The sequence below is a fragment of the Lampris incognitus genome, chromosome 14 (assembly GCF_029633865.1).
Source record: "Lampris incognitus isolate fLamInc1 chromosome 14, fLamInc1.hap2, whole genome shotgun sequence".
Lineage (NCBI taxonomy): Eukaryota > Metazoa > Chordata > Actinopteri > Lampriformes > Lampridae > Lampris > Lampris incognitus.
In genome coordinates this window covers 16,411,512-16,425,982 of record NC_079224.1, presented here as the reverse complement: position 1 = coordinate 16,425,982, position 14,471 = coordinate 16,411,512, and the positions used below count along the sequence as shown (strand labels likewise).

Genomic DNA, 14,471 nt, shown 5'->3' with positions numbered 1-14,471 from the left:
AGTACGTGACAAAGTTTCCCACCACAGCCCTGTACTCAGCCTCCTCACCCCTGCTGTTGCATCTGACTATAGCAGAGTCATCAGAGAACTTCTGAAGATGGCAAGACTCTGTGTGGTAGTTGAAGTCCGTGGTGTAGAGGGTGAAAAGGAAGACAGACAGGGCTGTCCCCTGTGGAGCCCCCGTGTTGCTGACCACTCTGTCTGACACACAGTGTTGCAAGCGCACATACTGTGGTCTACTAGTAAAGTAGTCAGCAATCCAGGACACAAGGGGGGCATCTACCTACATTGCAGTCAGCTTCTCACCCAGTAGAGCCGGCTGGATGGTGTTGAAGGCACTAAAGAAGTCAGAGAACTTGACCCCCACAGTGCTCGCGGGCTTATCCAGGTGGCCATCCTCCACTCCCAGTCGGGGCTGGTAGGCGAACTGGAGGGGGTCTAAGTGTGGCTTGACCATGGGCTGAAGCTGCTCCAGGATAAGTCTCTCCAGGGTCTTCATAATGTGTGAGGTCAATGCTACCAGTCTGTAGTCCTTGGAGTCCCTGGGACGCAGCGTTTTAGGCACAGGAATGAGGCAGGACGTCTTCCACAACACGGGGGACCCTTTGAAGTCTAAGTGAAGCACTCCACATAACTGGGGGGGGGGGCCAAAGGCTTTGAGCACTCTGGGGCTAACACCATCCAGGCCTGCCACCTTGCTTGTGTGAAGTATCATCAACTGTCTTCTGACATGGTCAACTGTGAAGCACACTGTAGGTGTTACAGGTTTGTGTGTGTGTGTGTGGGGGGGGGGTGTCAGGTTGGAGAGGGCCATTAGTCTGGGAACCCAGGGAGGGGGGGGGAGTAGGACCCCCAATGGAGGCTTGGGGGGATGTAAGGAGGAGGAGAAAGAGGTGGAGGGGGGCAGTGAAGTTGACGGTTGATGAAGGCAGGCAACAGATGAGACCGGGGGGGGGGGGATCATTGTGTCAAATCTATTAAAGAACAAATTAAGCTCGTTGGCCCTGTCCAAGCTGCCCTCAATTCCTCTGCTGCCAGTCGGCTTGAAACCAGTGATGGTCTTCATACCACTCCGGACCTCCCTCATGTTGTTCTGTTGAAGTTTTTGCTCCAACTTCCTCCTGTAATTATCTTTAGCCTTCCTGAGTCTCACTTTAAGGTCCCATTGGATTTTTCTCACCTCCTTCTTCTTGCCAGCTATAAAGGCCCTCTTGTTTTCATTCAGGATGGCTTTGACGTCCTTCGTTACCCATGGTTTGTTATCTGAATAACACTGGACAGTTTTTTTAGGGACAACGCAGTCCACACAGTAGTTTATATAGCCAGTGACACGCCCTATGACCCCATCCAGGTCATCCCCGTGCGGCTCACGGAGAGCCTGCCAGTCTGTTACCTCAAAACAGCCCTGAAGTTTCACACAGACCTCCTCTGGCCATTTCCTCACTGTTTTTGTGGTCACAGGCTGACGTTTCACAAGAGGCACATAGCAGGGGTTCAGATATACTAGGTTGTGATCTGACCTACCGAGGGGATGGAGAGGAGAAGAGCTGTAAGCCGCTTTCACGTTAGCATACATCAAGTCCAGTGTCCTCCCCTCTCTCGTTGTACAGTTCACATACTGGGTGAAGTTGGGCAGGGTTTTCACCATGGTTGAAGTCACCCGAGATTATGATGAGGGCACTCGGGGGTTGTGTCTGTCGATGAGCTATGGCTGTGTGAATGACGTCACATGCTGCCATCAGGCTGGTAGAGGGGGGAATGTAAACAGCTACCACAACAGCATATGAGATTTCCCTGGGCAAATAATATGGCCCGAGTCCCACAGCTAACAGTTCAATGTCCGAGCAACAAATGTTCCTTGATGGTAATGTGACCAGGATCACACCATCTGTTGTTAACAACAATAGCAACTCCTCCACCCTTACTCTTACCACTTCTTGAGCAATCTCTGTCGGCCTGAACAGTCTGAAAGCCGTTGATGGAAATTATTATTATTGTTGTTATTATTATTATTATTATTATTATAGTAGGAAGTCCTACTCAAAATCTACCCGATTTCCCCTCAAGGATGAATGAAGTATTCTGATTCTGATTCATTACCTTTAATTGTACATATATGTATATATATATATAATTTTCTTTAAATGGAGTGCATCATACATTAAAGTGCTTTTATTACAACTACATTGGCAACTCTGTACAGTGGTGAAGATGGACATGAGGCCTTCAGTTAAATTTCAGTTTCAGCACACATTTCATTAGCTGTTTCACACTCTAACAAAGACATACACCTTCATTCCTGGGAGAATCCTGGTACCATACAACTACCATCTTCAACCTGACTAAAGGGCGTCTGAGGTGAAAGCAAAACTGATTTACCCTCCGCAACCTATTTGAAGACAGGGACCGGTGAATTTCTGATAACAAGACTGACTTTGTGCCCTCAAGACTTCCACCGCAACTGCATTCATCAACTCGCATAAATTCCTGCCTTCTCCCAGCCAAAGTCGTTCCGACTCAGACACGTACAAAAGACTTCATGGAGCTTGAAATCACTTTCAAAAAAGCGAAACCCAGAATTTATTCAAAAACCCAGTTTACCCGACATTCAATCTAGACTGCACTTTCCCCCTTCGTTTTTTCATTATCATCCTTTGAGCCAGTGCTGAACATGAGTCTTAAGGTGTTATTTGAGAGGGGCTCTGTCACACTAGGACCAAGGAACTTGGACTCAGATGGAGGGGTTATAGGTCAGGAATCACTTGAACCCATTATCGGCAGGTAATGTTTCCAGTCACTACTGTCACAAACATTGCTGTTTGTTGGGCACAAAGCAAAGTGATGTTGGTGGGAAAAACAAAAAACAAAAACCTCTCTCTGTTGGAGTAATCCCCGGAAGAGATTTCTTCTGATGTGCTATCTTCTCAGAAAGCCGGTATGCTTTTGCTGTGTCTTTTGGGCATTTGGCTCTGAGACTTTGCCTCTATATTCAAAATTTTAAATAATGCCATATGATTTCAAAGTCTTGCAGTGGTGAGTTAAATTTTAGGGTGCCAGAAAAACTGGAAAGATGAAAGGCCATTAAAATCCTAATGAAGACAAGAGTTCTTGGCAAACCGGGCTGAGCCAGGCACACCACTGATACACAGGACATGTCTCTCATCTTGCTTTCAAGGATGAAACACAAAAGAACACACAACTAGTCTATCTTTGCACTCATGATCAGAAACAAGAGCAAAAATTAACACTTGCATGTCAAATTGGCGTTCACATCACTTTCATGACTTTGCACAGCACATTGGCCATATAATATGGACCATGCTTTTGATACAGTATAGGCTTAAGAAAATATATATGGACAAAAACATTTTTGACTTTTTCTAACAATAATGAATGCACTATGTCTCCAAGTGCTATGGCTGTATCTAAAACATTGCAGATTTTGCATCGTTGTGTCCGTTCCAGACAGCGTGCAAGCTGGCAGTAGCATTCTTCCAGTTCAGCATCCTGGCTAATTACTTCTGGCTGCTGGTGGAGGCCATGTACCTCCAAACCCTCTTGGCCCTCACCTTTGTCTCCCAGAGGAAGTACTTCTGGTGGTACATCCTGATCGGATGGGGTGAGTTTGGCTAATAGAGGGGTTGTGGTCTTTAAACCCGCCTCTAACTACAATGGATGGATTAAACATGGCGTATTATCAAGAGATATACTGATTAGGTATAATTAAGACCCATAAATGACTAGAAGAAAATCCAGGATTTTTTTTTTCAGTCAGGTATTCTGCTGGAGGTCAGAATACTTGACTGCAAGTAGCATCTATTTATCTGTCTATCTGTCTATCTATCTATCTATCTATCTATCTATCTATCTATCTATCTATCTATCTATCTATCTATCTATCTATCTATCTATCTATCTATCTATCTATCTATCTATCTATCTATCCACTCATTTGTCTATCTATCTGCCCATCCATCTATCTATCTAGCCACTCATCCATCCATCTATCTATCGATCTATTAAACATGGCGTATTGTCATGAGATATACTGATTAGGTATAATTAAGACCCATGAATGACTAGAAAAAAATCTAGGATTTTTTTTTCAGTCAGGTATTCTGCTGGAGGTCAGAATACCTCACTGCAAGTAGCATCTATCTATCTATCTATCTATCTATCTATCTATCTATCTATCTATCTATCTATCTATCTATCTATCTATCTATCTATCTATCTATCTATCCACTCATCCACCTATCTATCCACCCATCCATCAATCTATCTAGCCACCCACCCATCTATCTATCTATCTATCTATCTATCTATCTATCTATCTATCTATCTATCTATCTATCTATCTATCTATCTATCTATCTATCTATCTATCTATCTATCTATCTATCTATCGATCTATCTACTCATCCACCTATCTATCCTTCCATCCATCTATCCATATATCTATCCACCCATCTATCTATCTAACCATCTATCGATCTATCCACCCATCCATCTGTCTATCTTCACCATTTGTTGCTTTGTAAATCTCACAAGAAATACTCCTTTATATTCATTCTAATGTTGACAAAAGCGGTTGTGATATAAGTGCTGTCTAGTTCTGAATACTCGTGGTGTTAATGAGCTGACCTCTGATCTTGCATCCCAGGGTTTCCATCAACAGTGCTGATAATATGGGTGCTGACCAGATACCTGTACGATGACCGAGGGTAGGTCTTACATAAAGAGTGGGCAATTCCAATTTGAATGTCAAGATTATATTTCAAACCGCGATGGCGGAGATCTGTTTTGTTTTTCTGTGTCTCTAATCTTCCATTTGGAATTGAATTCCTTCTGGATTGGCTCATAGTTGCTGGGATGACACGGACGATGTTGCCGTTTGGTGGATAATTAAAGGTCCCATAACAGCCTCGCTGCTGGTAAGTAGAAGCCTCCAGGACACAAACTCTGCCTTGTGTAATTCTTTTAATTGTTTAATTCATAAACGCCTTGAACTTTAAATAGCTAGAAAAAAAAGTACTTTGTCGGGGAAGGATCAGAAGGGGATTAAATGGCTTAGCTGGTATTAAAGCATTGCTTTTGTGTGTGTGTGTGTGTGTGTGTGTGTGTGTGTGTGTGTGTGTGTGTGTGTGTGTGTGTGTGTGTGTGTGTGTGTGTGTGTGTGTGTGTGTGTGTGTGTGTGTGTGTGTGTGTGTGTGTGTGTGTGTGTGTGTGTGTGTGTGTGCCTTTGCCCAGGTCAACATAGTCATCTTTATAAACGTGATCCGCATTCTGGTCCAGAAGCTCAAGTCTCCAGCCATGGCCAGTAACAACGATACTGGACATTTTATGTAAGTCATTATTTAGAGGAAATGAACCCCACAGTGACTACGGACTACCATAAACAGCTTGGCACCCATTTCATTCATTTATAATCCACACTGATTTTTGGCTGGCACACCTCATGTTTGGCCTCGTCCACATTCGTTTCATTCCAATAACGGTGACCACTTCCTTGAAATTCAAATCTTGAGAAACTTGCTGAGGCAGGATGGTCTTCCATACCATTAAAGGGATACAGAATGAAACTATTTTTCATTAGCATTTGAACTTCAGCTGGTATGTAGGCTTCAGTGATAACAATGACGGATTCCTGTATTCATCTCCGAGGGGGTAGTTATCCTCCCCGTCCAAGCAGGTCAAAGTGCGCGAGGTTAAAGCAACAACACAGTGTCTCGAGTGCTGCGAGGCCTTCAGTGACTTTGACCAGTACAGTTCAGCAGTTAAAGTTAAATTGAATTGACCTTCGTCCTTTACAGACAAAACTATTTTAAGGGATTGTCAAGGGATGTTTTGTAATTAGAAATTTGATTGCACTCTCTTTCTAGGGTTTAACATTATGTAATTAAAAGTGAATTGACCCCATCCTTCAAGTTAATGAGTGCTGGACCTTCTATAGATAGATAGTGTGTCTTCCTCCAGCTCGGGTCATCTACCAGAGGCCTGGGAGTTTGAGGGTTCTGCACAGTATCTTAGCTGTTCCTAGGACTGCACTCTTCTGGACAGAGACCTCAGATGTTGTTCCTGGAGTCTGTTGGAGTCACTCTCCCAGTTTGGGGGGTCATAGCCCCTAGTGCGCCTATTACCGCGGGGACTACTGTGGATGTCACCTTCCACATCCGATCTAGTTCTTCCCTCAGCCCTTGGTATTTCTCTAGCTTCTCATGCTCTTTCTACCTGATGTGGCTGTCGCTCGGGATTGCTACATCGATCACTACTGCTGTCTTCTGTTCCTTGTCGACCACCACAATGTCTGGTTGGTTAGCCAGTACCTGCTTGTCAGTCTGGAACTTGAAGTCCCACAGGATCATAGCTCTGCCATTCTAAAACACCATTTGTGTCTCCCATTTGGACTTGGGGACCTCCAGTCTGTATTCAGTACAGATGTTCCTGTACACTATCCCAGCCACTTGGTTATGCCTTTCAGTGTACGCTTTGCCAGCTAGCATCTTACACCCCACTACTAAGTGCTGGACTGTCTCAGGGGCATCTTTACACAGCCTGCATCTTGGGTCCTGTCTCATGTGGTAGACCCCTGCCTCAACTGATCTGGTCCTAAGTGCCTGTTCTTGTGCTGCTATGTATGCTATAAAATATATATATACATATATATATATACATATATGTGTGTGTGTAAATGGCAGCCTTTTTGTGAAAACAGATTTAAAGATATCTTATTTTAGCTCTATAATTATCTACTACTTTCAAAAAAGGCATCCTCACAGATGTATTCTAACACAGCTATTAATTCGAAAGTGGAAACACACAAAAACAGTGCCTGATACCTAAAATAGATTTCTCCTCTGATGCAGCATGACAGGAGTAATCTGCCAACTCAATAAATGTTACACATGATAAAAGGACCTCATTCCTCAGCCCTGCTATCAGATTTAGCCAGGATGACGTGACGATCACAGAAAAGCACAAACTGTCCCAAATCCCAGGTGTGACAAGAGGGGACCGCAGTCCAATTATAGATGCCTTAAAAATGTCTTACAGCTACTCATTTGAGAACGAAATCCACCAAATCGATTGCTTTCCTCTTTACAATATGCAGCACTGTGCAATAGTTCTTTGAGATCTCAGATTATGTATGTTACTCATGTGATTAAGATTAGAGAATCTGTCCCAACACTCTTCTTCTCTGGTGTTTCTAAGTGTGTCCACAGTGACATGGCAGAAGAGTGGAATGAGATGTAGTCTCTTAAACTGCCAAACTCACCAGGGCACCAGATGATTAAAATGGAGTCTTGATTGCAACAGCTCACAGCAGCTTCTGTTGGAGGGTATAGCGACTTGCTGGGAAATGATGTGTGCTTCTCCAAGGGCAAACAACCGCTGATTCCCACCACCACCAAAAAAAAAAAAAAAGATAGTTATGCACAGCTCATTTGTGCTGCACTGGTTTGGAATCTCCTCGAGCGAACCAGTGGCATGAGTGAGGAGAGGACAATTAGGGTGAAATGGCAATTAGTTGCAGCCTGGTATTAGTTGTTGTTTTGATCTAATATTTTCTGAAATAAATCATGTTAGATCATGGCGGTGTGGGTTGGCAGCGTGCTGTGTGGAGTTAGAGGGCATTGTTTGGCTGTAATGCGATAGTAATGGTGTCACTTGAGAAATATATGTTCATTTCACTGTAACTAGAGGACTTAGTCTCGGGTGGCTGCAAGTCTCTGTGGCATTTCAGAAATAGTTCTCGATGCCAAAGGATCAAAATATTGCCTTGTGGCATGAAATAACTTTCCATCATCCCCTTTCCCCTTTTTCTTTTACTCTTTTATAGCATCACCCATCAAATTTTTATCCTCTATACCCCCTTCCCCATCCTTCCTGTCTTCATAAATCTTTTATTATCTCTCTTTGTTTGTCTTTGTCTCACCACTTTCTTGTTCTTTCTTCCAGGAGGTTGGCGAAATCCACCCTGTTCCTCATCCCTCTGTTTGGGATGCATTACACCGTGTTTGCCTTCCTGCCTGAGAACACCGGCGTGGCAGCAAGACTCTACATTGAGCTTGGCCTCGGCTCCTTCCAGGTACTGTGCAATACCTTGGGGAGGGATAGAGAGAGAGAGTGTCATTTATTGTTCATGCATATTTTTGAAAAATTTATTGAAGACTGAATGAAGCCGGTGTCTCGGTGAGAGTGGATACTGTTTCAATTTCAAAAGCTATCAAAAACCAATAATGAAATCTGTTGTGTTACAGGGCTTTGTGGTGGCATTACTTTACTGTTTCATGAATGGAGAGGTAGGCCATACAATAATATGTTTCTCTCTCTTTTTAAAATTCATTGCGCTGTTAAGTGGGAAGGAAAAAAAACACGTTTGTATTTCTTTGAGTAATTGAAATCCGGGGTGACATTTAAACTTAATGATCCCCATCTTGTGTTCACTACTGCTTCCACAGCACGGACACTGAGCAGCCTTGGTGGGAGGTGTACTGTACAATATTCACTTGAACCTATAATCTCTCCATAAATCCACAGATATGTGAAGGGTCACGCTATATTTATTTGTAGCCCCAAAACACAGTTACTGTGGAGCAATAAGAGTGCTACAATAATAATAATTTAATTAATAAAATATTGCGCTGTTAAGAGGAATCAAAAAACAATTTAAGTTTATGTTCTGAAATAGACTGATAAACCTGTAAATTAATATAATTGTGTAAAGTCAGATTTTATCTAATGCTCTATCTTATCACGTGTCATTTTTCTTTACCATTTTCATACTTACATTCACATGTACTTATTCATTTTTTCTGTATATTTTTCTCCATGTATTTCATATATATAATTTCAGCTGTGTCTATTCATTTATTCCGGTGTGTATTTATTTATTTCTGCATTCCCTGACAAACACAAACTGTCAATCAGCTTCTTTGGGTTCACCCATTAGGTCCGAGTCATCGCCCATCCAGCCTTTCGAGGCATTTCACGCACCGTTTCTCTTAATCTGCGCCAATGGAGAAGTCACCTTCTGTGGCTCTGGTGAGTCTTCCAACGGCGCTGGGGTGGCGCAGCATCCCAGTACGCTGGGATGTTGACGGTTTTTCAAAACGGCTGTAGATAACTTTTCAACACCCCCCCCCCCCAGCGTTTCCGAGTATGTTTATTGTTTACGTCGCTGTCGCAAAAGCAACCGGATCACTTTCTATTTATTAGCAGCCTGGCGACTGTCCAAAGCAAGAAACAACCGTAAGAATCCCAGTTTGATCTAGGAACCCCGATCGCAGTGGAACGATAAAGGCAGACTAAAACATCTATCTGGTAGTATTAATAAATAGGCGGGTTGTGTTATTTACTGATCCAGTGGAAAGAATGCCAAGTACCTGGTGTTGTATCAAACGGTGTTTCCCCGTCGAGATCCGTTTCCCCCTAGCCAGAGCTCGAGACAACATCGGGACGCTTGATTAACTTCACCCTTACCTAAATGTAAATGTAGCCATAATGGTGCATACAGTTCATTGATACTGTAACGTGCATGGATAAGAAGACACGCTGGCCGCTGGCTGGCGGGTCTAACCCTTTAGTCGAGCGGTTAGCGACGTCTCCTGCGGTGCGGGCGATACGGGTTCGCTTCCCGGCCGCGGCAGTTCCTGTGGTTGCGTTGTCCCCCGAATTCGCTACATTGGTGTCAGAAGTGGGAGGGAGCGACCGTAAGGCCATCGGAAGCGTATGCGCCCTGAGGCGTGAAGGAGCTGATATGCTTAAGCGCGGGGACGCGCTTCCCGAAGGAGGGGGGTACTGTAACGTGCATGGATAAGAAGACACGCTGGCCGCTGGCTGGCGGGTTTGACCCTTTAATCGAGCGGTTAGCGACGTCTCCTGCGGTGCGGGCGATACGGGTTCGCTTCTCGGCCGGGGCAGTTCCTGTGGTTGCGTTGTCCCCCGAATTCGCTACAATACATTTCATTGATACTTAATTGAAATACAGTTTATATGTAGTTATTTATATTTCATATTAATAATTGATTCCATCATTGGTTTGTACATTGTTTGTTCGTTGGTTGTTGAGTGACACATGATTTGATTTGTTTGTGATTGTTCCCATGTGTGTGTTACCGGCTCCAGACCTAGGGGATATCCAGAGCGGCAGCAAATGATACACAGGCTAAATAGCACTGTGGATCTGTGAATCAAAAACAGAGGCACGATGAAAACACGTTGTCACTCAAGTTCGCGCCAGTTTATTTCCGGTCTCAACAGTTAAATAAATTCACCATATTCATCAAAAGTAAAATAAATACAAAATAAAAAGTGTAACAATTTGTAAAATCAATTTGGTTTTTCTCATCACTCAAAAATCAACATAGGCTACTGTCAAAATAGCAATTTCACAAAGACAGAAATAATCAGCCTATTACTGCATCTGAACCATTTATCTATGTCCACCTGCACACCTCTTTTATCCCATACGCATGCGCGCACTTCCTAAGACGCAGTACCAGCAACAGGTATGTAATGGCGACAACTGAACAATTATCTGAACAAGTTACCACAGAATAGCTCCTCGTAAAATAGTAACATTAACACTTTTCTTACAACATAAACCCACATCTCCATGTATCACCAAAACATTACTATGAGATGTTTACAATCTACTATGATAGGATGCCACTTTATTGGGCTAGCCTAGACTACTAGCTAGCATGGCGTTTATTACCCTCAGCAAGTCGAGACAAGTATCAACCCAAAACGTAACATTCTTATCACATTTGCACTAAAAGACTACAGAATAAAGTCTTGACTTTGTCTAAGGCTCAATTGGGGAGTTTATATCTTTTTGCAGTACCTGTGAATTAAAAACAGAGGTACAATGAAAATACGTTGTCACTCAAGTTCGCGCCAGTTTATTTCCGGTCTGGCTTAAGGAAGCTTTGCTCTCTTTCGTACTGATCCCCAGAAGTGCTGCAGCGCCACCTACTGACTTGGTGGTGTAAACCCACATTGTATTTAATCTAAAAAATGGGGGGGGGGTTATTCTAAACTTTTAATGAAGGCAATTTCTCAATCCCTTACATGTGCATTTGGGTCTGGTCTCGCGTTGTTTGGGAGACGTGCCTTCGCTTTCTTTTCCGGTCGCTCACTTCCGCCTGCTTTCTGGCGGGATGATGCATGGGCTGTCGGGTGGCCCCGCGGTCTTTTCTCGTTGTTCACGGACATCATGGGTTAATGTTTGTCGCGGAAGCTATAAGGACATCAAAGGCAATCATTGCAAGTTTCACGGATAATTCCCTCATTCTGGCATGCAGCCAACGATGTATATTTGTTTCTGGATATTATTTAGGTGAATTTCTTGCTAGCTATATGCTAGGTACTGTAAACTACTAATAAGACACGTTAGTCCGCAGGTAACGGGTCTGACCCTTTAGCCGAGCGGTTAGTGATGTCGCCTTGTGGTGCAGTACACTCTGTATCGAAACCCGCACCGGGCAAAAAAATAAACGGTTATAGTACGTTATGTGTGCTATGTGTAGCCCGTGTTTTGTGCGGTCTGATTTTATGTTAATTGTGCTAATTGTATTGTTTCATGTGTACAGTTTTCGCGGTGTTGATGGAGATTTGGAGACTTCATTAAACCTGTTCATGAAAGCTACTTGTGCTCGCCGTGCCTTGGGGGGGATTTATACTAAACCTAACCTTAACCTCAACCTAATCCTAACCTTAACCTAACCCTAAACTTAACCCATCACTTACGTTAACCTAGTCGTAACCGACAGCTAACCTGTTTCCATGCGAACGCTTTCGTCTGGCTAGGGGGAAACAGATCTCGACGGGGACAACAGAGTTTGATACACCAGAGCTCGCGCAGTAAATGCCAATCGGAGGTTCCCTCTTGTTTTACCTCAGTTTCTATCACTCTCCCTCTTCGCCTTCTTTGCCTCCTTCAATGGGGTTCTTTTTTTCTTCTACTTTTGTCTTTTATTGATCCCACTGGGGAAATTACGCTCTGCATTTAGCCATAGGAGCTAGGAGCAGTGGGCAGCCGTCGTGCAGCCCCCGAGGACCCGTTCGTCTTGCCATGCATCGGTCAAGGACACAGACGGGCGTATTAACCCTAACATGCATGACTTTTTGATAAGTGAAGTTAGTAAAAAGGTTAACAGGAGTAGCTTATAGCATACTGAAGCAATGGGAACTCAACAGGTGATGTAATACATAAGAATTTCCTAAAGCAAGGAAAAGTAGAGAAAGGTAAAATGGATTATAAAGACCTTATTGGGCGACCACGCATATGCGATCACACAGATGTGGCGAAAGAGGACATGCGGGTGGCTGGTGTGACAGAGGACGATGCAGACAGGAAGAAATGGAAACGGATGATCCGCTGTGGCGACCCCTAACGGCAGCCGCCAGTAGGTTGAGCAATCACACATGGGGTTGCAAGCTGGTCTTGAACAGGAATGAACAGAAGGAATTTATAATGCATTATTTTCCCTTTTAGTTTGTTGTTGTCCTGAGTATTGAACTTTATTTATTTATTTCTTCATTTCATCTCCTCACAGTGCTGCAATGCCCTGCAGTCAATGTACACTCACTGGGCCTCCCTGAAAATAACTTTTAACTTTCACAGCTCAACACCGTATCTGAACTTTAGTGAACTCACAAGCCTGTGTCACAGACTTTTGGTAGTCTCAGTACTCATATTTGGGTAGTTGTATTCTTATATTTGCGTGTGTGTGTGTGTGTGGCCACAGGTCCAAGCAGAGCTTCGGCGATGGCTGTGGAGATGCCATACCCAGAGTCGTTTATCCCTGGCCAAGCGACACATCACCGTCACCCAGATCACAGTTCTGGACCGTGGAGGACCCCGGAGGCCCCCCTCCTCCAGCAACATCTCTTCCGTGTGACTTGATGGAGCCCACCCACAACAAGATGGCTGTGTGGTAATATTGTGACAAAGTTATGTCATAGGAAATGTAACCAGGGACAGAGGGCAGTCCTGACGGCTTCACATGCTGCGGCACTGAATCAGCAGCTCTCCTGTGTGTGTGTGTGTGTGTGTGTGTGTGTGTGTGTGTGTGTGTGTGTGTGTGTGTGTGTGTGTGTGTGTGTGTGTGTGTGTGTGTGATAAACATAAAATCACACAGAATAGTGGGTCATGGTTATGAGAATATTGTGAACACATTGTAAAAATGTCAGGATGTCATGCATGAAGCAGCCCTTACTTTGAGTGAAGGTGGGGGGTTAGCTCACACTGTCCATCTTTTTATTTTATTTCTCCCTTTTTCTCCCCAGTTGTATCTGGCCAATTACCCCACTCTTCCGAGCCTTCCCGGTCGCTGCTCCGCCCCCTCTGCCAATCTGCAGACTACCACATGCCTCCTCCGATACATGTGGAGTCGCCAGCTGCTTCTTTTCACCTGACAGTGAGCAGTTTCACCAGGGGGGACGCAGCACATGGGAAGATCACACGATTCCCCCCAGTTCCCCCTTCCCCCTGAACAGGCACCCCGACTAACCAGAGGAGGCGCTAGTGCAGCGACCAGGACACATACCCACATCCGGCTTCCCACCTGCAGACACGGCCAGTTTTGTCTTTAGGGACGCCTGTCCAAGCCGGAGGTAACACAGGGATTCGAGCCGGTGATCCCCGTGTTGGTAAGCAACAGAATAGACTGCTACGCTACCCGGACACTCACACTGTCCATCTTAATCAGTCACAGTTAATCACCATTTTTGGGCCACAAAGGTGGAGGTACATCGGTTGGTGATTTCATAAGGATGATTAACTTAGATGAATAGAACACGTGTGGCTGCATTGAGAAAACAGAAGAGCGCAACTTTCCTGTGCCAGAGCTACTCCCTTGCTTATGTCAGAGGGCTTTCATACTGGCTTGTGCACAGTTTAGATAGAAAATGTCCCTGTTTGAAAACTGCAAAGAGCAAACGTTGCAGGATTAGAGAGATGACTGAAAAAGCACTTGGTTAAATAATACCAGCTGGACTCAAACTGGACCAGTTGCCTGCAGTGGACCTCATTGGGCAGCGTCGTTGACACATCCACTACAGCTCACTGAAGCTGAGCCACTTCTGTCCATGTGTTGGAATTAACTCAGTTATGTGCGTCATCGGTAAAGCAACTGACTCCAAGGGGCCGGGGGCAACACCTTTACCTCCACAATATTCACCAGTTTATGTTTGTGGTTTTGGTATTTTATTTTTGGACTACGTTTATCACTGAACTGGAGCAAGTGGAGTGTTGTAGGCAAGACCTAAAGGGACGTGACTGAGTCAAACTCCAGCTCTGTGTGTGTGTGAGTCTGTGCTTGTGTGTGTGCATTGTACTCTAGCCTAAATCAATGGAGGAATGAGTGTGTGTGTCTGTGCTTGTGTGTGTGCATTGTACTCTAGCCTAAATCAATGGAGGAATGAGTGTGTGTGTCTGTGCTTGTGTGTGTGCATTGTACTCT

At 44.2% G+C, this 14,471-nt stretch overlaps 1 protein-coding gene across 1 annotated transcript in view; it reads left to right on the top strand.

The window, feature by feature from the left end:
- ghrhra (growth hormone releasing hormone receptor a) overlaps window positions 1–12,908 on the top strand; it is a 38,249-nt gene extending 25,341 nt beyond the window's left edge. The window contains exons 7-13 of the mRNA XM_056293803.1: window positions 3,466–3,619; window positions 4,664–4,724; window positions 4,865–4,934; window positions 5,251–5,345; window positions 7,960–8,089; window positions 8,262–8,303; window positions 12,756–12,908. Coding sequence (XP_056149778.1) covers window positions 3,466–3,619; window positions 4,664–4,724; window positions 4,865–4,934; window positions 5,251–5,345; window positions 7,960–8,089; window positions 8,262–8,303; window positions 12,756–12,908 — 705 coding nt within the window. The remainder of the gene's footprint in view (window positions 1–3,465; window positions 3,620–4,663; window positions 4,725–4,864; window positions 4,935–5,250; window positions 5,346–7,959; window positions 8,090–8,261; window positions 8,304–12,755) is intronic.
- The last annotated feature ends 1,563 nt before the right edge of the window (window positions 12,909–14,471 follow it).